At 41.4% G+C, this 23,036-nt stretch overlaps 1 protein-coding gene across 2 annotated transcripts in view; it reads right to left on the bottom strand.

Moving 5' to 3' along the window:
* The window catches only part of TNFRSF21 (TNF receptor superfamily member 21), a 79,787-nt gene that overhangs the window by 31,788 nt on the left and 24,963 nt on the right, over positions 1-23,036 (bottom strand). For both annotated transcript variants that reach the window (XM_061607517.1, XM_061607518.1), the window contains exon 4: positions 11,980-12,245. In XM_061607517.1, coding sequence (XP_061463501.1) covers positions 11,980-12,245 — 266 coding nt within the window. The remainder of the gene's footprint in view (positions 1-11,979; positions 12,246-23,036) is intronic.

The raw sequence follows: 23,036 nt of genomic DNA on the forward strand, positions 1-23,036 counted from the left end.
TGAAAACTCAAGTGAACTCAGCTGCGCACATGCAGGTCCCACATGCAAATAGAGGGAAGTGAGAAACAATTTTTCAACACAATGCTATTTGGGTTTTGATGTTTGGTAGCAATATGTTCTTCCTTTCTTCTTTTGAATATGCACTCTTGCACACTGTTTTATACTTGAGTACACATCATGGTGGTCTGATCTACAAATACTGTAGAATGAGGTGGAAGAATGGCCTTCAGATTGCAGGAGTTCACATTGTTGAAAATTCCCTTTGTGAGTGAGAAACTAGCATAGTTCAAGAGTGACCTGGGCTAGAATCAGTTTTCCTGATATGCTAAATTTTGTTTTGCTTGTACCAACAGGACGTTTTTCAAACTTGAAGTAGAATTCAAAAGAAGTATTGGTCACCTGCAATCAAAATAGTTCAAAACTAGTGCCTAAGGGTTCTACTGTCTCATTCTAAGCATTAAAAACCCACCCACATGGATACCTTTATAAGTGGAGAGCAAGTGTAGTGGCACTTATATGTACACACCCTATGTAACTGACATGGTGTATTCATTTATTTATTTATTCTATTTCTATACCGCCCCATAGCCGAAGCTCTCTGGGCGGTGCACAACATAAAACATCCAATATACAGTTAAAAACATATATCAAACAACTTAAAAACAATACACCAAAAGTAGCAAAACATAATTAAATATATAAACAACTACAACACAAGCCTGAAAATATTAAAAGCCTATTAAATCAGTTAAAAGTATTAAGATGTTAAGATGTTAAGTAATTAAAATTACTAAAATGTTAAGATCGTAAGTGTAAATGTAGGTGTTAAAATAGATGTAAAACAATGTTAAAATGTTAAAATGCCTGGGAGAACAAAAAGGGTTTTACCTGGCGCCGGAAGGACAGCAATGTTGGCGCAAGGCGTACCTCATCAGGGAGAGAGTTCCATAATTTGGGGGCCACCACTGAGAAAGCCCGTTTTCTTATTGTCACCTTCCGGGCTTCTCTCTAGGTGGGCCCCCAAAGGAGGCCCTTCGATGTTGAACGTAGAGTATCGGGAGAGGCGTTCTACCAGGTATTGTGGTCCCAAGCCGTGTAAGGCTTTATAAGTCAAAACCAGCACTTTGAATTGAGCCCGGAAGCATATAGGCAGCCAGTGCAAGCGGGCCAGAATCAGAGTTATATGTTCACATCTCCAAGTCCCTGTTAACAATCTGGCCGCTGCATGTTGCACGAGCTGCAGCTTCCGAACAGTCTTCAAAGGCAGCCCCACGTAGAGTGCATTGCAGTAGTCCAATTTTGAGGTTACCAGTGCATGGACAACTGAAGCAAGGTTTTCCCTGTCCAGATAGGGGCGTAGTTGGGCCACCAACTGAAGTTGATAGAAAGCACTCCGTGCCACCGAGGCTACTTGTGCCTCCAGTGACAGGGATGGTTCTAAAAGAACTCCCAAACTATGGACCTGCTCCTTCAGGGGGAGTGCAACCCCATCCAGAACAGGTTGAACCTCTCCCATCTGGTCAGGAGAGCCACCCACTAACAGCATCTCAGTCTTATCTGGATTGAGCTTCAATTTATTCGCTCTCATCCAGTCCATTACCGCAGCCAGGCATCGGTTCAGCACCTTGACGGCCTCACCTGAAAAAGATGAACAGGAGAAGTAGAGCTGCGTGTCATCACCATACTGGTGGCAACGCACTCCAAAACTCCTGATGACCGCACCCAGTGGCTTCATGTAGATGTTAAAAAGCATGGGGGATAGTACTGACCCCTGTGGGACTCCATATTGGAGGACCCAGGGTGCCGAGCAAAACTCCCCCAGCACTACCTTCTGGAGACGACCCGCTAAATAGGAGCAGAACCACTGCCAAGCAGTGCCTCCAACTCCCAGATCAGCGAGTCTCCCCAGAAGGATACCATGGTCGATGGTATCAAAAGCCGCTGAGAGATCAAGGAGAATCAACAGGGTTACACTCCCCCTGTCTTTCTCCCGACAGAGGTCATCTGTACAGGTATACTCTATATCTGTTGCAGAATATAGAACATTGCATGAGAAGCCATCTTCAGAGACATTACCAAAGGCAGACACTAACATGTTTCTGACATCTGTTCATCTCACATAGACCTTCAGACAACACAGCAGGCTGAGCATATGAAGCTGCCTTATTCTGAAACATACCATTAGTCTAGCATAGTATTGTACGTTCCACAAAGTTTCAAGCAGGGGACTTTTCCAGCCATGCTACTAGAGATCCTTTGAACTGAAGATGGCAGGGATAACAGATGTTAGTAGTAGAGATGTATCTGTACATTTATGTGGATTTGGAGTAGAAAGAGACATTCCTTGATTAAAATCCAAGGTCAGAGGCCTACTAATTTTATTAAACCAAGAAAAGCCAGTTGCTTAGGCTCAATAATGATCAAAGTCTTAGAATGTATTTTCCCCAAAATAATGACTCCCTGCTGGAGATAGGGATGTATGAGCAATTCACTGATCACCCCAAAAGGGGTCTTACCTTTGCAAGTGTTCAAATGGAACACTAACAAAAAGTTCAAAGAGTGCTCCTGAAGTTCTGTACTCTGCCACCTTTCCCTTCCCTAAGGTCCAGTAACTTACAGTACCGGTTGCCAGGGATGACCAGTCCCAGAACATCAGATGGAAACTAACACCATGCATGTCTTTTTCACTGGGGAGAAGGACATCTGAGCTGCAGTCCCATCCCAAGGAGAAAACTCTGCTCCACTTGGACCTGGGAGTGCATGCTGCTGCCTGCCTCTTTTCCGTGCCCCAGGACAAATTAGAAGGCCTTGGGCAGAGGAAGGCAGCAGTGGTGGTACTCATGGCTGCAAGGCAAGCACAGGCCTTGCTTGCCTCCATCCTGCTTGCAAGCATTCAGTCATGGTTGCTAGGCCTTGTGAATGTCTCAACTCAAACACTTACTGCTTCCCTAACTAGGATAGCTTGCTGTTGGCCAACCCAACATTCTTGAATGTAGCATTCCTGACAGTTTAAGCCAAAAGCTAATCTTGAACCAAGACTCTTGGATGATCCTATCAGTAAAAAGGCCTCATTACAAGGCATCAAAAAATGAAAATAAAAAACTAGAAACAAAACATACAAAATTAGTAAATACTCCACAATCAGACAAAATCATTATCCATATGGAAAAACCACTGCTGCTATACTGAGTGGATTTGACTTCAACAGAAAATATAGTCTTAGCCAACCCAATTTTCATTGTGAGGAGTAGATTTCTAAATGGCTGCTTTCCTGAGTTGTTTAGCAATGACGTATCAAAGTCCAATGCTCAGGTACTGGAGCAGAACCTGATGAGCTCCATGGTTTTACGAAAAAAGGATCTACTCTGCACAATGAGAATAACTAGGCTTTGGTCAGCAGGAGCTGGCAGGGAATGAGAATTATATTAAAGCAGAGAGAAGGGAAGGGGAAACTAGAAGAGGTCACAGGAGGACAAAGGAGGATGGGAAGGATAGCAGAGAGCATTACCTACAGTTACTCAAAGAAGTTAGCTCCCATTAGTGCTACTAAAATCTTTTCATGAACCCAGTATAATCCACCATTACCTACCAAACTGTGTGTGTCTCCTTCTAGACCATTTTTATGCTAAGTAATCAGATTCCGTCTAGCAACTGGCTACTTAAAAAATAATGGACAAACATGCCTGTTATCTGCAGAATCTAACCCTTCACAGGATCTAAAGGGCCATATGTGTGCACACCACTAATGAAAAGCTTCTGCCTCTGAATATCAGGGAATCTTTGGCAGCACCTTCCAACACAACACAAAGAGTTGTAGTAGAAATCAGCCTGTTATTGGGGATTGTTAGCTTTAAACTACTGTTGACCGTACATAAATTTTAACAGGAAGCCCACAATATGGTCCACAGTAAAAACTTGCTGTTTAGCTATTTCTCTGCAAGAGACTCTCTATCTCCCTAAAAAACATATGTTTTTTATTAAAAACAAAACAAAAGGGATTATAAATCACTCCTAAAAAATTCTTAAGACATTCCCTACCTACATGTCAGTGGCATAAACCAACCCCTCATTGCCTTGTGATACAATTGTGTCCTACAACATGGTTAAAGTTTGGAGAGTCAGAGGTCATGGTGCTTGCCTACTCATGTATTTTGAATGACTACCAGAGGGCTCAGACGGAAGAAACAGAGGGGGCAAAGAAAAGCATACACTTCAGAACCAGCAAGTGATCTTCATTCTGAATAGCTATTTAATCTGTTCAGCTCTGTGTAACTCCAATTCACACCAGATGTCAACTCCATACACTCTGCTACATACACTCTCCATATTCACATGGATAATGAAAGTGGGAATTGTACTAACCTCTTCTACACAGTCTCCCATGGCTGTCCATAGCACTGCCATGACTACAAAAGCCCCAGCTGGTTGTATTTGTGCTCAATCTGGCTCACACTTCTGGACTGTGCACATATTGAGGGGTCAGCCCAATTGTGTACAGAAGTAACACTGTATGTACAGAAGGTATTATCTTGTGTGAATCAAGCCACAGCTAAAGCAAAAATGTCAGTTTTATCACTACACCTGGGCAACTAAGCACCAGTTCCAATAGTTTTTCCACAGAAAAAGACAAATGTAAAACTGCATCTGAATGCAAAACCCATGTTACAGCTACAGAATATGGAGGTGGGAGGGGCATTCCCTTCCACTAGCATTTCTCAGAGTTTCTCAGGCCCTATTTCCAAACTTACCACACTTCCCAAAGCCAAAATAACATATCTTTTCTGTTTCTCTGTAGCTTCCATGGTTAACATAGCAGTTTTGGTGGTCACAACATTAAACTACTGCTGCTGGTGGGAGAAAAATGCCTCTGGTGATGCCTGCTGAGGAATCCCCACCTCTCGGGAACTTCATTCTCTCCCCACTTTCCAGGTGACATAAGGCCCTTATGTAGTTTGCAAAGTGCTAGTGCTTTCAATAGAAGAGATATAAATTCCTTGAACAGATGACAGACCAAGAAACGTGGAAACTGCTAGTATGGAAACTGAAATAAAATGCACTGATGTTTTCCTACTAAGTTGATGCTACTTTTGAACTTGAGAAATACTGTTTAAGACATATTTGCAACTGTCTGGAGTAATCATAAACAACTGGACACTGGAAAGCATATGCAAGCAGTTCCATTCTACCTTACACAGGTTTACTTTTCTTGGTGAGTTACAGAGTACAGAACTCTGAACTTCACTGAAGCGATTAAGATGGGTATAGAAATAACTGGAAATACATAAGTACAGTTTACTAAAGAGATTAATGACCCAATTCAACTACTTTCTGGCATAATCCACAATTTGCTCTGCTGGTAAAGGATAAAGGCAGCCTGCAAAAATATCCCCGCAACTTTCTAGCTGTCACACATGTGAGGGAAAACACACACATGCACAGAAGGATTAAACGACATGTATAACTGAGGACCTATGTTAGAATTGTGTACTTCTGCAAAATCACCGATATTTTCTTAAGCATTTCATTTTCCTACTTAGCCACCTTACTCTCCATTCTGATCATCACACCTCTTTCTTTAGGAAGTTGAGTTGCACTAATTATGTAAAGACATCTTCCTGCTGTGATATACAGACATGGTCCCTAGACATTTAGATTGCACTATGCGCAACGGAAAGGAATTAAGAGCATAATCAAGCAAAAATTAAGTACATTTAGTTCCCACTCATTTTGTGGGAAGATTTAAGGACATTCTAAACTCTGCTGCTATTATTAAGATCAATAAGACTGCACGGCAAGTTCTTATAGGAAAAATGATTTTGCTAAGACAGGCTTTGCTAACATGAGTAATCACATAAAGAGTTCTGCCAACTTTGCAGGACTTCCATTAACAAAATGAGTATGAAACCATTTTGCAGGGAAAGCACCACCAAGCAAAGACTAAGTACAGATCTAGTTACATATTTCTGTTCATTATGACCAGCCTTCAGGGTTGGCTCCATGTTTCAGGGGAACCCTGGCATTATACTTCTGGCAGTCATAGAGGAGAGGGCTTCCCCTCCTCTATATGCAGCATGGAAACACAGGACTTAAGTAGGCTAATAAAAAAAAAATCTTCACGCTAATAACTTTTGTGGATTTATTTACAAGGCTTGTTTAGGATTTTGGATATCTTAATGTAAAACAATCAGTGTAAGTGGTTAAGGTGCTGGACTACAACCTGGAATACCAGGGTTCAAATCCCCCTACAGCCATGAAGCTCACTGGGTGACCTTGGGCTAGTCACTGCCTCTCAGCCTCAGAGGGAGGCAATGGTAAACCCCCTCTGAATACCGCTTACCATGAAAACCCTATTCATAGGGTCACCATAAGTTGGGATCAATTTGAAGGCAGTTTCCATTCCATAGTGACACTACGTTCAATTTCATTCCCTTCAATATTAATATCAGAAATGGCTAAATGCTCTATACATAGATAAGGGGATACTCCTGACACACTCCTCTTTCAAAGTTTATTTTTAAGACAGTTGTCCACTTATAAGTATACTATATTTGTCTAGCTTCTGAATCTTTCCCCAAAACCAAATACAGGTAAATCATCTCATTCTGTGAGGCCTAGAACCAGGAAGATCTGATTCATGTCACCCTATATCTTTGTTGAATACTAATGTCTTATAAGGATATACTGCCATGGTTTGAGGCAATATGCTTCTGACTATCAGTTGTTTGAAACTTCAGGAGGGGAGAGTGCTGTTGCACTCAGGGCCTGCTTGCAGGCTTCCTATTGGGGCACCTGGTTGGCCACTGTGAGAACAGAATGCTGGACTAGATAGACACTGACCTGATCCAGCAGGCTCTTCTTATGTTCTTCATATGTTCTTATAATCCATATTCAACAAAGTTATAGGATGGCATGATTCAGTCACTTCTGCATCTTTTTTGGTTTTATGGAACAAAGCCATATTAATTTTAAGCCCAGTCTACATAAGTGATCCTAATCTAATAAACCATGAAAACATTTGGACCAAGAAATTAATATTTATCCTGGAAAGTTCTATAAAATTCAGTTTTTAACCTATTGGATCCTGTCATAGTTAATTACCCCTTTATGCATTATTTTGTTATGTGCCTTCAAGTCAATTATGACTTATGGCAACCCTATGAATCAGTGACATCCAACAGCATTTGTCATGAACCACCCTTAAAGTTCAGGTCTATGGCTTCCTTTATGGAATCAATCCATCTCTTCTTATGATGTGTCCAAAGTATGATAACCACAGTTTCATCATTTTAGCTTCTAGTGACAGATCTGGTTTAATTTGTTCTGACACCCAAGTATTTGGCTTTTTTGTGGTCCATGGTATTTGCAAAGCTCTCCTCCAACACCACATTTCAAAGGAGTTGATTTTTCTCCTATCTGCTTTTTTCACTATCCAACTTTCACATCCATACATAGAGATCAGGAATACCATGGTCTGAATGATCCTGACTTTAGTGTTCAGATACATCTTTGCATTTGAGGACCTTTTCTAGTTCTCTCAGAGCTGTCCTCCCGAGTCCTAGCCTTCTTCTGATTTCTTGGCTATTGTCTCCATTTTAGTTAATGACTGCGCCGAGGTATTGATAATCCTTGACAAGTTCAATGTCCTCATTATCAACTTTAAAGTTACATAAATCTTCTCTTGTCATTACTTTAGTCTGTTTGATGTTCAGCTGTAGTTCTGCTTTTGTGCTTTCCTCTTTAACTTTCACTCGTTTCAAATAATTACTGGTTTCTGCTAGTAGTGTGGTATCGTCTGCATATCTTAAATTATTGATATTTCTCCCTCCAATTTTCACTCCTCCTTCATCTTGATCCAATCCCACTTTCCGCATGATATGTTCTGCATATAGATTAAACAAATAGGGTGATAAAATACACCCCTGTCTCACACCCTTTCCGATTGGGAACCAATCGGTTTCTCCCTATTCTGTCCTTACAGTAGCCTCCTGTCCAGAGTATAGGTTGCACATCAGGACAATCAGATGCTGTGGCACCCCCATTTCTTTTTTAAAATTCCATAGTTTTTCATGATCTACACAGTCAAAGGCTTTGCTGTAATCTATAAAGCACAGGGTGATTTTCTTCTGAAATTCCTTGCTCCGTTCCATTATCAATCGTATGTTTGCGATATGATCTCTGGTGCCTCCTCCCTTTCTAAATCCAGCTTGGACATCTGGTATTTCTCACTCCATATCTGGTAAGAGCCTTTGTTGTAGAATCTTGAGCATCCCTTTACTTGCATGGGACATTAAGGCAATAGTTCGATAATTACTGCATTCCCTGGGATCCCCTTTCTTTGGAATTGGGATGTTGGCAGTTGAACTCTTGAACGCTTCCAGTCTGTGGATTTAGTTTTCCATATTTCTTGACAAATTCTTGTCAAAGTTTGGACAGATTCAGTCTCAGTTACTTGTAGCAACTCTATTGGTATGCCATCTGTTCCTGGTGATTTGTTTCTTCCAAGTATTTTAAGAGCAGCTTTCACCTCACATTCTAAAATTTCTGGTTCCTCCATGAATGAATCTGTCATCCTGGCATCTCTTTTATAGAGGTATTGCTTCCATCTTCCTTTTATTTCATCTTGGTGAGTCAGTGTGTTCCCCTGTTGATCAACATCCGTACTCGTGGTTTAAATTTCCCTTTCATTTCTCTAATCTTTTGGAATAGGGGTTTTGTTCTTCCCTTTTACTTGTCCTCTTCTATTTCTATACAGTAACTATTGTAATAGTTCTCTTTGTCCTTATGTACTAGAGTCACTGTATTGTTGCATTTAGGGTTCTGGCCATGTTTCTATCTCCTTTTGCTTTGCTTTCCTTCTCTCTTTAACCCTTTTAAGAGTTTCTTCCGTCATCCATTGAGGTCTTTCTCTCTTTTTAACTAGAGGTGTTGTCTTTTTGCATTCTTCCCTGATAATGTCTCTGACTTCACTCCATAGTTCTTCTGGTCCTCTGTCAACTAATTTTAAAGCCTCAAACCTATTCCTTATTTGATCATTATATTCTTCTGGGATGTTATTTAAATTGTATTTTGGCATTATGCATTATAGGTGCATCTAATAATTCCATACTTTCTGCGAAAACAAGAACAGGAGCAGACTGCAGTACGGATCATGAACTGGTCGTATTGAAAATCAGAGTAAAGCTAAAGAACAACAACAAAGTAATCATAATGCTTACTTGACATACATATATGTGTGCTGATATAACACTGTGCTTGGAAAATATTCTCCTTTCACCTTGTTTTAAAAAGTCACTTTGTAAATCTTTGAATTTACCCCCCCCAATACTTTTTAAAACTATATCTCACTGCATTTGGATACACAGAACTCAGAACCTACACAGCATGTGGATATGTGAGCTCACGGCACTACAAGAATTTTATTCCACTGATGTTGCTTTCCTAGAAGACAGGAAAGAGAAACAGTCGCCTTAGCTTCCCCTTCCCCCATGGTCAGTTTTTCCTATCCTAACCATGACTGCATAGGAGTAAATCCCATTGAACTCAATAAGCATGCAAATGATCAGACCTGCTTTTCCCCTCCTTCCGCACTCCTCTCCCTTCCTCCTCCCCCCTTCTTCCTTCTTCCTCCTCCCCTGCCCACTCCAGCCCTCCCTCCCTCCCCCCCGGTCAGTTTTACCTGACTGCACAGGAGTAAATTGCACTTAACTCAATAAACATACAAATGATCAAACCTGTCCTCCTCCCCTCCCTCCTCCTATTCCTCCCCCTCCCCATCCCCTGTGGTCAGTTTCACCTACCCTAAGCATGATTGCAGGGGAGTAAATCCCACTGAACTCAATAAGCATGCAAATGATCAATCCATTCTCAGCAAACTTGCACAGGATCCCCTTTCTTACCTCCCGGATTAAAAAGCAAGGAAATTCACAAACAGGCAAAAAACCTTGGGGTTTAAGAACCTACCTATAGCCCACAGATCTTTCTGTCAAACTTTAAAAAGCAGGGAAATTCAAGCTTCAAAACACTCACTTGTATATTAATACTTAACTTTTTATTTCTACAGCTTTGCATATACACTAAATCAATTCATAAATAATGGCTCTAGGGAGGGGGAAGGGGATTAGGGTTACTTTTATATTGTTATATTATTTATGTTAAATTCTTGTATAATAATAAAAGATCAATAAAAAGAAATAAAAAAAGGAGGGAAATTGGGCTGCTATAGTGCATGCACCAGGGGAGCAGGAGACCTGAACTCCTCTCTGAGATATTGTACTGTCCTACAAATTTGTCAAAATGCAAACACAATTTGGGCTGGTCTTTCACAGTCCAATCCACTTCCTGTGTAGCTTGGATCTACTGTGAACAAAAGATGCATCTTATTAAGAAGAGAATTAGCATGGATTTTAGAATTAAAAACGCTGACCCCTGGTGGCCTTAATGAGGGTTTAGAATTTCTTCCTCTTTTCTAGATCTCACAAAATAGTGATGATCCCTTATATATCCCTTTGTCCCAGGTGTGTGTAGTTCCCTAGTGTATCCGCAATCAGGCACTTGAGTATGTGTATATGTTTAACACTCCCAGTGTATGTTACCTCATGGTCACTATCCAGTTGCACAGATTCATTGGAAAAGTTTTAGACCTGTTTATGTACGCTTCCTCATGTTCAATATCTATGCGTATAGATTTGTTGGAGAAGAAAACTTTAGACCTGTATATGTAAATAAGTAACTTTTTCTCATTGCACTCTATGGTTTTATGCTGTAAGATACTGAATGTGTTCTCATGATTTTATTCACAGCCCCTGACAAAGGCCAAGTCACTGAGTGGCCGAAACGAGTTGGGCTTTCATTTTAATAAAACCCATTTGGGCTTTCATCTTAAAAAAAACTTTTTTCTAGCATCTTGGGGTTCCCCCCTTTTTTTCTGCCGCATATTTACTAAAGCAAAGAGGAACAGAAACAAAAACTCTACAATATTGCCAGAAAATCCTCTGGCATTTGGACCAACAGCTCAGATATTGCATTAGTTAACAAAAATAAATTATGAATGCCCACGAGTATAATTTGCTTTAGAAATAAAATTTAAGTTTATTTCCTCCACTCTGGCAAAACTCATATAGACAAATACACAGAAAAGCACTTGCTGCAGACTTGAGTTATGAAATGATGCACTCAACTGTTACTCCAGAATTACAAGTAGATAGCTAAATATAAGTAATATGTGTTATAATCAGGGTCTCCACAATACTAAGATTGCTAGAGATGGTGGTGAAGTCCTGCTTTCCTGCTTAACCCTAGCATGACACTGGGCAACTATTTTAGACAGCAACCTTAAACTACATTATATGTTCTTTCATTGGTGACTGCTGGTGTCATTTCAGTTCTTCCAATTTTTCACAGCAGTGTGGAATTAAACAAATCAAGGGAAACCAGGAGAAATCTTCTCTATGGATATAGTCTGCACTGGGGAAACGAAAGACACACCTTCTCCACCACCACTTTTATCAGCTCCCTATCTTTTGATTTGTAGAATTCCCCAGCTTGACGCATGTAGCAAATACTAGCATATTTGAAGGAGGTAAAAGCCTTGTTTAAGGAGAGGTATAATGCAAGTGTTCAGAATGCATCTACACAACCACCTCCATGTTACTTCTCAAAATGAGAAGATCCCACCTCTTCCTGGTTTCAAAAAAGGTAATTGAAAATCCACCAGAGATTTCTGAGGAAAATCTTTCAGACTATGAGAAAATTGCAACATTTTGCCAGGAATTCAATGATATAACTGCTGGTAAATGCTGCAAAAGGGTCATTCTGCCCATAGGCTTCAAAATCACCAATAGTGACTCAGCATTAATTCACGAAAGCTACAATCCTAATTCCACTTACCTGCAAGCAAGTTGCATTGAATTTAATCAGACTTACTTCTGAATAGACAAGGTTAGAATTGTGCCGTGAGCCAATAATATAGCCAATCATTACCTGTATTGTGTCTTCCATCAAGCCCCTGATCTTCTCCACCACATCAGTACGCCTGTGCTGACGGAGAGCATTTATCAACTGGGCAAGGCTGGCTTCAGAGCCCCTGATGGTCCAGTGCTGTAAAGCAGCATAGGCCCTTTCATGGTCTGCAGAATAGCCATTGGTAAAAGCTGCCACCTCCCGCTCACTTGCGTTGCACAGGAATTGGTAGATATCCTTCCACTGGCTTCCAACTTGGGCAGCTACCAGTTTCAGAATGTCAATGCCTATATGAGGGAAGAATTACAGATGAATAAGCAAAAGAATGAATTGTGCTAAAGCCCACTATGTTCCCAATGGTCAAATGCTTGGAAAGTATATTCAGACTGAGCAACAAGATCCCTTTTATTTACCATGTTATACTTGAGTTCTTGATTTTAAAGGAGGCAAAAGCTGATTGTAGTCATACATGTACCCTGGGCTGCAGGAAAGGCGATTTTAATAAACCTAGAACAATGATAAGTAAGGTCCCATGGTAAGTGACCCTATTGAGAAAAGGAGTCCAAGATGGGTGGGAGTTTCTAAAAAAGGAAATTCTAAAGGCACAATGGCAAACAATTCCATCGAAGAAAAAAGGGGGAAGACAGCAGAAGAAGCCAATGTGGCTTCACAGAAAGCTTAGAGATGACCTGAAAACAAAAAAAAGGACACATACAGGAAGTGGAAGGAAAGCCAGGCCACAAAAGAGGAGTAGAGACAGGTTGCACAGAATTGCAGGGATAGCATCAGGAAGGCTAAAACTGAGAATGAGCTGAGGTCAGCAAGAGATGCTAAAACAACAAATTAGCAAACATCAAGGCAGAACACATGGTAAAAACGTTCCTTTAATTTTTCTTCATTGCAAATGTATACTGTTCAGAAAAATTCGACCTCTGAATAAGAGTTTTTTGGCTCAAGGTGATTTGGTAGTCTCGAGTCATTCATTCATCACTGGCGACCACTCGTGGCCGAGTAAGATTGTCTTCCAAGATAAGGTCTTTAACGGTGGGTCCGTAAGTGACTGTGGAGGCCAATTCTGGATCCACACAGAAGGAAGATGGTCCACGATAAGGATTTGCTTGACATGCCTTCTGTTTAGCTCGTTTGTCCCTTTTGCCCTGTACTCGTGCTTCTTCTTCAAAGTCCATAGCACCTTTAATAATGGCCAACCTCCAATTGGGATGCTCATGGGCCAAGGCTTCCCAGTTCTCGATGCTTGTGTTACATTTTTTTAGATTAGCTTTGAGAACATCTTTAAACCTCTTTTGCTGTCCACCGATATTCCGTTTTCCATCCTTAAGTCGGGAGTAAAGTAGCTGCTTTGGAAGACGGTGATCAGGCATTCCAACAACATGGCTGGTCCAGCGAAGTTGATGTTGGAGGATTATTGTTTCAACACTGGTGGTCTTTGCTTCTTCCAATACGCTAACATTAGTCAGCCTATCCTCCCAAGTAATTTGCAGAATTTTCCGGAGGCAGTGTTGGTGGAATCTTTCAAGAAGTTGGGAGTGGCGTTTATAGATGGTCCATGTTTCACAGGCATACAGTAAGGTCAGTAGTACAATGGCTTTGAAAATAAACATTTTGGTCTCCCTGCGAATATCCCGATCCTCGAACACTCTACGCTTCATTCGGGAGAATGCGGCACTTGCAGAGCTCAGACAATGCTGAATTTCAGTGTTGATGTCAGCTTTTACAGAGAGATGGCTGCCAAGATAAGAAAAGTGATCAACAATCTCGGTATCGCACCATTAAGCTGGATTGATGGTGCTACAGAGGGATTGGTTCGCACTTGCTGATGAAGCACTTTGGGTTTTTTGATGTTAAGCGAGAGGCCAAGCTTTCCATATGCTTCTGCAAAGACATTTAGGATAGTTTGAAGATCTTCCTCTGCATGTGTGGAGACTACATTATTATCGGCATATTGAAGTTCTATGACAGAGGGTGTAATTACCTTACTTTTTGCTTTCAGCCTACTGAGATTAAAAAGCTTTCCATCTGTTTGATAGGTGATTTTCACGCCAGTGGGAAGTTTCCCCTCAACAAGGTGTAGAATCATGGCAATGAAAATAGCAAATAAGGTCGGAGCAATGACACATCCCTGTTTGACGCCTGTTCCCACTTTGAATGGATCACTTTGAGAGCCACTGTTATCCAAAATTGTTGCCGTCATGTTGTCATGGAGGAGTCGCAAAATATTCACAAATTTATCAGGGCATCCATTTTTCAGAAGGATGGTCCAGAGAGCAGTTCGATTTACAGCATCAAAGGCCTTAGTCAGATCAATAAACGCCATGTACAGAGGTCGGTTTGGTCCCGGCATTTTTCTTGAAGCTGTTGTGCAGTGAAGATCACGTCCACTATCTCCCTGGAAGGGCAGAAACCATTTTGGGATTCAGGGAGGATGTCTTCTGAGATAGATAGGAGGCGATTTGTGAGGATCCTTGCAAGGATTTTACCTGCGGTAGCAAGAAAAAAGATGCCTCGGTAGTTCCCATAATCTGTTCTATCACCCTTCTTGAAAAGAGTGGTAATTATGGCATCCCTAAAGTCTTCCAGGATCTCCTCCCTCATCCAGATTTTTTCGATGAGTTTATGAAGTTGTTGTGTAAGTTCAGGCCCACCTTCTTTAAACACTTCAGCAGGAATCCCATCAGGTCCACTAGCTTTGTTATTCTTCATTTGATTAATGGCTTTACTGACTTCATCCAAATTAGGGAATACTGCAAGCTCATCTCTAATTTGTTGTTGTGGGATTTGAGAGAAGACCTCATCAGCCACAATAGAGTTACGATTAAGGAGGTCACAGTAATGCCCTTTCCAATGCAGTGCAATAGACTCTTTGTCCTTTAGAGGTTTGGTACCATCTATTGAACGTAAGGGATTTGTACCACAATTTGTTGGCCCGTAGATGGCCTTTGTGGCATTAAAAAAGCCCCATGCATCATGAGCATCTGCAAAATGCTTGATTTCTTGAGCTTTCTTTGTCCACCAGGTGTTCTTAAGTTCTCTAGTTCTTCTTTGGACCTCAGCCTTTGCACTGGCATAGATTTTTTTTTCTTATCAGCACAGTTAATGCCTTTTTACCATATCTGGAAGGCTTTCCTTTTCTTATCAATGATATGTTCAATCTCACTATCATTCTCATCAAACCAGTCCTGATGTTTCTTAGTTTGGTATCCAATAGTTCGTTCACATGCTGCAATAATGAATGTCTTCAGTTTAATCCAGTGTTCCTCAATGTTTTCAGGGAGTTCCATAGGTAGATGTTTCTTGAGAGTTGTTTGAAAACAAGCTTGCTTAATAGGATCTTGAGGGGTGTGGATGTTCATTTTACGCCTTGGTTTCCTTCCTTGGAGTCTACGTTGAGGAACAATATTAATGGCCATAGTGGATCGAATTAATTGGTGACCTGTCCAGCAGTCATCGGCACTCGTCATGGCCCTGGTGAGGAGTACATCACAACGATCTCTGGCACGGACAATTAAGTAATCCAGGAGATGCCAGTGCTTCGACCGAGGGTGCTTCCATGATGTTTTAAATTTATATTTCTGGTGAAAGAGTGTGTTTGTGATAACAAGATTATGCTCTGCACATTTAGTCAGAAGTAGAATTCCATTCAGGTTGCTATTGCCAACTCCTTCTTTCCCAATGGTTTCTGGCCATAAATCAAAATCATGCCCAACTCTTGCATTGAAATCGCCCAGGAGGTAATTTTATCCTCCTTACGTATCTCTGATAAGATGGTGTCCAGCTGGGTATAAAAATTTTCCTTGATGTCTTCATCAGCATCTAATGTTGGTGCATAAGCACTTAGAATAGTTGCCTGCTGGTTTTTGGCGAGTTTTAATCTGAGAGTTGAGAGTCGTTCATTAATGCCAATAGGAACTTCTGACAAGAGCTTCACAAGATCATTTTTAATAGCAAAGCCTACTCCATGTATTTGTCGTTCTTGTTCAGGCAGTCCTTTCCAGAAGAAGGTGTAACCTCCTTTTTCTTCCTTCAATTGTCCCTCTCCTGCTCTTCGAGTTTCTTGGAGTGCTGCTATGTCAATATCAAAACGTCTCAACTCCCTCACAATGATGGCAGTCCTGCGTTCAGGACGTTCACTATCTGTATTGTCCAGCAATGTCCGTATGTTCCAAAATTCAATTGTCTTTTGCCACTGCTAATTGGTGACCCCAATGGATGCGGTGATCCAGTCAGGGAGAGAGATGAGGCAGACTATGTTTAGGGCACCTTTTCTAGCCCCCTTCCCGTACAGGGTGAACAGAGTGGATCCTGAATAGGACTGCTCAGTCGTGGATATAGCTGCCGAACAACTCAACTGCCTCGGTCCTTGAGCCAGGATGACTGAGTCTGTATCCACTGCCCATGTGCCGGTCCATGACTAGGGGCTTCCAGATTTCACAGTCCTGCCCCCGTTGCCATTCACCGATCACCATGGGACTTTTGGTTTGGTTTGGTTGGAAGACGCCTGTGCGTGAATTTATTTTATGTTTTTAAAAAGTCTCTGAGGTATCAAGCGACCCCATCCTTCCATTGAAAATCTCACTGGGGTCCAAATATACCCCAAAGTCAACCAGTGTGATTTTTTTTCTGGCAAAAAAACACCCTCTCTGCATGAGAGTTAAAGGCTGCAAGCTATTTGTCTTCCGTCTGCTTTTCAAGGCTGTTTCTCTTAGGAAATGGAGCTAAGAGCAACGACATTTACTTATTGCTGTCAGGGGCATTGAAGGCATGTAAAGCAAATAAGTATATGCTGCAGAATGACTGAAGTATTATGCTGAAGAGGATTAAGAGGACAGTTTTGATTTATTTCCACCTTCAGCAATTAGTTTCAACTCAACATATTTCAGAATTACTCCAGCATATATACTGAAGCCACACTAAAAGAGGCTGCACAGCCAACTAATTAGTATAAAACGGGAAGGAAAACTTTTTTTTCAAACAAGGATCCTTCTATGTAAACAGCAGCTCATCTGTTTTTTATTTTAAAAAACCCTGGAGTAATTCAGGAAACAGGTACATTGTTTAGGACTGATGGGAAGTTTAAAAAGAAAAGATTCAAGACATGAGCTGAAGTCCCAGCATGATAAGACATTTTAGCTGCAGTATTGCAGAACAAAGCTGTGAAAACTGCCCCAGTTACTAATTGGCTGCACAAAAAACACCTCTGAGATTACAGTTCTCTCTTGCATAGTAAGCAAGCAGACTATTAGAACCTCTATATTGTTCTGGATAATCAGTCTTCTCTTTGTCAGGCAGATTGTTTGTTAACAGCCCCAGGATGGTTGGTTGATGTTTGACCAGAAGAACCATCAGGGCTCAGGAAAGGTGACCCCCTCCCACAAAGGAAAGAGAGACCCACGAAGTCATGAGCTTAATCTCAGTTTAATAAACCAGCACTAATTCAGGCATCTTTATCCAGCTACTTCATTTCCCCCTTCATGTGAACAAGAGCCAAACAAGCCAATAAGGCATAGTTAACCCTAGTTTTCCATTAAAAATTATGGCTTTCAGAAAAGTCAGGGGTTCACATAATGGCTTGTATGGTAAGGCAGAGGGAGATGTAAACTTGGCGGTAACAACAAACAAAGGCTTGTGCACAGTAAGAGGAACTGAGGGAACGGCTCTGATGGGGCCCAGTAATAGTCTTCATAAAAATGTAGGGACGAAGCCAGACTGTAAATCACATGGCCTTCAATGTCTGTATACTAATGCCCACAGTACAGGAAACAAACTGGACGGACTTGAATCTTAATATAGGGCAGTAAATACGACTTGATAGGTGTAACTGAAACTTGGTGAGGGGACTCCCATGACCGGAATACAGAGACTGAAGGATATAACTTGTTCAAAAAGAAGATAAGGAATAGAAAGAGAGGCAGAGTCATGCTATATGTAAATATATCTATCTATCCCTGCACAGAAATACAGGATAATGAGCTTGGTAGCTCCACCAAGACTATCTGGATTAAAATAAATGAGGAAAGCAATAAAAGGAGCATGGTGGTTGGAGTCTACTACCGACCACCCAATCAAGGAGAAGATGAGGATGAAACTTCTGAAAAGCAAATTGCCAATGTTTCGAGGAGGCATGATGTAGCAGTAATGGGAGACTTCAATTACTCCGATATCTGTTGGGAGACAAAAACACGGCCCCTCCAAGAAATTCCTGACTTGTGTTGCAAATTCTCCTACAGAAAGTGGAGGAAGCAACTAGAGGATCCTTGACTTGCTTCTAATCAGTAGAGATAAGTTAGTGGATGAAACGGCAGTTACGGGAACTCTGGGGGAAAGTGACCATGCTATAATTGACTTCTTGATGTTAACAGAAGCAAAAGCTGAGAGTAGCATACACGTACACTGGACTTCAGGAAAGCTAATTTTAATCAACTCAGAACAATGGTAAGTACGGTTCCCTAATGAGAAAAGGAGTCGAAGATGGGTGGGAGTTTCTAACAGAGGAAATTCTAAAGGCAGAATGGCAAACAATTCTGTCAAGGAAAAAAGGGGGGAGACAGCAGAAGAAGCCAATGTGGCTTCAGAGAATGCTTAGAGATTACCTGAAAACAAAAACGGACACATACAGGAAGTGGAAGGAAGGCTAGACCACAAAGGAAGAGTACAGACAGGTAGCACAGAATTGCAGGAATGGTGTCAGGAAGGCTAAAGCTGAGAATCAGCTGAGGTTAGCATGAGATGCGAAAAGCAACAAAAAAGACAGAGAAAAGAAATGGTGATACAGCTACTCAATGAGGATGGCAAAATGATGACCAAAAAAGGCAGAAGTTCTCAATTCCTACTCTGGCTGAGTCTTCTCCCAAAAGAGGGTCTATGCCCTTCTGAGAAATGTGAAGGTGAAGGGGAGGACTGCAGTTTGAGATTGATAGACAAATGGTCAAGGACTACCTAATCACTTTGAACTAGTTCAACTCCCCAAGACCCAATAAACTGCATCCTAGAGTATTGAACTGGCTGAAGAACTCTCGAAACCACTGTCTACTATCTTTGCAAAATTGTGGGGGATGGGTGACGCGCCAGATGACTGGCGGAGGGCTAATGTTTTCTATCTTCAAAAAGGAGGAACCTGGGAACTACAGACCAGTCAGCCTGACATCGATCCCTGGGAAAATTCTGGAGCAGATTATGAAGTGGTCAGTCTGTAAGCACCTTGAAAACAATGCAGTGATTACTAGAAGCCAACGTGGATTTATCAAGAACAAATCCTGCCAGACTAATCTCATTTTTTCATCGGGTAACGTCCCTGGTAGACTGTGGGAATGCTGTGGACATAGTATATCTTGACTTCAGCAAAGCTTCTGACAAAGTGCCCCATGATATTCTGATTAGCAAGCTAGCCAAACGTGGGCTGGATGGAACAACTATCAGGTGGATCCACAGTTGGCTACAGAATCGCACTCGGTTTATCTCAAACTGGGGGAGGTAACGATTGGGGTACTGCAGGGCTTGGTCCTGGACTCAGTGCTCTTCAACATTTTTATTATGACTTGGATGAGGATGTGCTTATCAAATTTGAAGTTGATACAAAATTTAGAGGGATAGCTAATATCCTGGAAGACAGAAACAAAATTCACAGGGATCTTGATAGGCTGGAGAACTGGGCTGAAAACAACAGAATGAAATTTAACAAGGATAAGTGAAAGTTCTACACTTAGGAAAAAGAAACCAAATGCACAGTTATAAGATGGGGGATACTTGGCTCAGCAATACCACATGCAATATTGTTATTGATCACCAGCTGAATATGAGCTAACAGTGTGATGTGCCTGCAAAAAAGGCTAATGCTATGTTAGGCTGCATTAACAGAAGAAGAGTTTCCAAATCACATGAAATATTAGTTCCCCTCCATTTGGCACTGGTTAGGGCTCATCTTGAGTACTGCGGCAAGTTCTGGACACCGCACTTTAAGAAGGATGCAGACAAACTGAAACAGGTTCAGAGGAGGACAACAAGGATGATCAGAGGACTAGAAACCAAGCTCTGTGAGGAGAGACTGAAAGAACTGGGTATGTTTAGCCTGGAAAAGAGAAGACTGAGAGGAGCTATGATGGCACTCTTCAAGTACTTGAAAGGTTGCCACACAGAGGAGGGCCAGGATCTCTTCTCACCTGTCCCAGAGTGAAGGACATGGAATGATGGGCTCAAGTTGCAGGAAGCCAGATTTTGACTGAACATCAGGAAAAACTTTCTAGCTGTTAGAGCCATACGACAATGGAACCAATTACATAGGCAGGTGGTGGGCTCTCCAACACTGGAGGCATTCAAGAGGCAGCTGGACAACCACATGTTGGGTATGTTTAAGTTGGATTCCTGCATTGAGCAGGGGGTTGGACTCGAAGGCCTTATAGCTCCTTCCAACTCTACAATTCTATGATTCTATGAATTAACTACTGTTTCAGTAGTTTGGAGATAAACAGGAAGCTACAGTTAATTGTGGCTTCCCACCTTGTTCGCTTACTAACTCAGAGGGAGGTGTGAATTACCTGAGTAGCTTACTGAAGCTTTGTATCTCTCAGTTCATTAAGCCAAGACTGTTGGGTAAGCTTTAATTTGGATTCCTGCACTGAGCAGGGGATTGATGGCCTTATAGGACCCTTCTATTCTCTGATTCTATGAAATAAAAAGGTTGTTTTTTTTAGCCTAGCTGCCAAACACCTAGTGTTGCTGTCTAACTAAATGGTTACTCTATCAGATTTGGCAGGCGGAAGTGTCTGTGAATCTTCTGCTATGCTGCCGTTAAGTGAAATTCATGTAATTATTATGGCTAATTACATTGTATCCCATCCTTTCTTCAAGAAGAGCTGTGTATGTGATCTCTCCTCCCATTTTATTTGCTGCAGTAAATGATGTACATCAAAACTTTTTCATAATGGTACCATAATGGTACATCGAAACCTTTTCAAATTACACTTCTACCTCCTTGTAGCACACCCTTGTAGAAAAATCATTTTTGTGGACCTTTAGCAGAAAATATGTAAGACTATGGACTATCTTTGGGTCTGATGTTGGAGGCACTGGCCCTCACAGCATAGGGGTGCTACACCTCCATCCAATCTGCCAACCCTCTACTATTTAGTGGAATCAAGTAGGTTTTGGGGAGGGTTCACTTACAATATCAGAAGATTCTTATACTTTTAAGCTAACATTTATTACAGCATACAATTTTGCAGTCTAGACTTCTTTCAAATGCATGAAGTAGACTCTGGTCCATAAGCTCATGCCACAATAATTCTGTTACTCTTAAGATGCAATTGCTTGTTTTCTCTGCAGCCTAGAACAACTCTGTGCAATATATATCACAGTGACCTTTACAATATTCAGGTAATGGACGCAGACCACAACATTGCAGATCAAGGGGGTATGAGCCACTGAGTTCATTGTAGTGCTGAGACTTGGCGGAAATTTCCAGCTCATAAACAAGTGCTTTTATTCAGTATAATACATTAAAACTTCTAATGATATTGAGAGTTTCTCACCACATAGTCCACAACCAGCCATGCTCAAGCAGATGCCTCTGAACATTCGCAGAGTGCTTTTCTCTAACAAAAACCTGGGCTTACCACACAATAACAAAAACAAGCACACCATAACTTGGGCAGAATCCATCACCACATAATAAGTACATCATCAACCAGAAGAGGATTGAACGGGATTGAGATTACTGGAGGGGGAGGGGGGACAAAGGGAGACAAAGGGAGCATGAAGTAGGCAGTTTAAAACTGCAGACTATTTTTAGTATCTGCAGATTGCCTTTTTCATCAAACACATACGAAGGCCAGCCTCCCCTTATCTCCATATCGGATCAGAGCAAGTTAGCAAACTAAAAACCCCAACATTTCCCGTTGATGGACACTGTCTCATTAGATGGGGTGGTACTTCTAGAAAAAAAATTAACATGGTCCTTCTGCAATATACAAACCTTTTCTAATGCTACTGCTTTCCATGAGATCATATGTTTATGGATCAATTAAGTGTTGCTCAGCGTTAAAAAGCATCCTTTCATCACATATGCTCCAATTCCTTTCCTTCTTTGTCTGAACCCAACCAAATAATTTCATTTTTCTCCCTCTGCTTTCTTTTCCAAATTATTTCCACTGTCCTTTCTTCCTTCTCAACAATGGCTCCAGATTTTGTTTGGGGGGAGGGAGTGGAGGATTGGGCAAGATGCCGTCTGTGCACCACTTCCCTGGATGGGCCCATTTCATTGCCACTGTCACCGCTGCCCATTCGCTTACTCAGTCCCTAAGGGCCCAATCTGCATCACTGCCTACAAGGAGAAGTCAGATGATGAAGCAGCTACAAGAAGGAGGAAGTACAGGGAAAGGGGGCTCTGGGCATCAGCAGCGGACCAAGGTCTGGCCAACTCCCAATACCAGCCCTGCTCCTTCCCACTCATTTCTTCTACTTCTACAACCACCCTGGCCAAATGTCTCTTTTTATACCCTTTTTTGTAATATTTGTTTGACATTACATTTTTTAAAAAGTTTGATACCTCTTCTAAAATGCTGCTTTTGCCTGATCAAATCAGCTTCAAGTTAGTGATTCCTAGCAGACCACAGAATGTACAGTGTTCTTCATCTGGTGCTTTTCTTAACAGACAGAAAATCGTTGTGTGGTCTTGTAACAGCAGCTACTCCAACCTATCATAGTGGTCAAATGACCTCATTTTCAAGAAAGTCATCATCGAAAGCCTTTAAGTGACTGACAAATAAAGCAGAAGGAGTTCACCAACTAGAATGTCCCCAAATTTAGGACAGAAAGCAATTGAGAGCAATGGACTTAAGGCAACTACAAACAGTAGTCTTTTAGGCAGTGTGCCACAGTGACTTGTTCTGCTATGAACATCAACAGTTCAGTTCACAGCATACTGGCAGGGATAAGGAAATAGAAAACAAGACTCAGTTCCAGGCATGCTTACTTACAGTCATAAATGTTAGCCAGCTTGGAGGAGACTATAGGTTATTTTAAGAAGAAGGATGCATTTACAGGGTGACTCAGGCAAAGACACTACA

The sequence above is a fragment of the Rhineura floridana genome, chromosome 2 (assembly GCF_030035675.1).
Source record: "Rhineura floridana isolate rRhiFlo1 chromosome 2, rRhiFlo1.hap2, whole genome shotgun sequence".
Classification (NCBI taxonomy): Eukaryota; Metazoa; Chordata; class Lepidosauria; order Squamata; family Rhineuridae; genus Rhineura; species Rhineura floridana.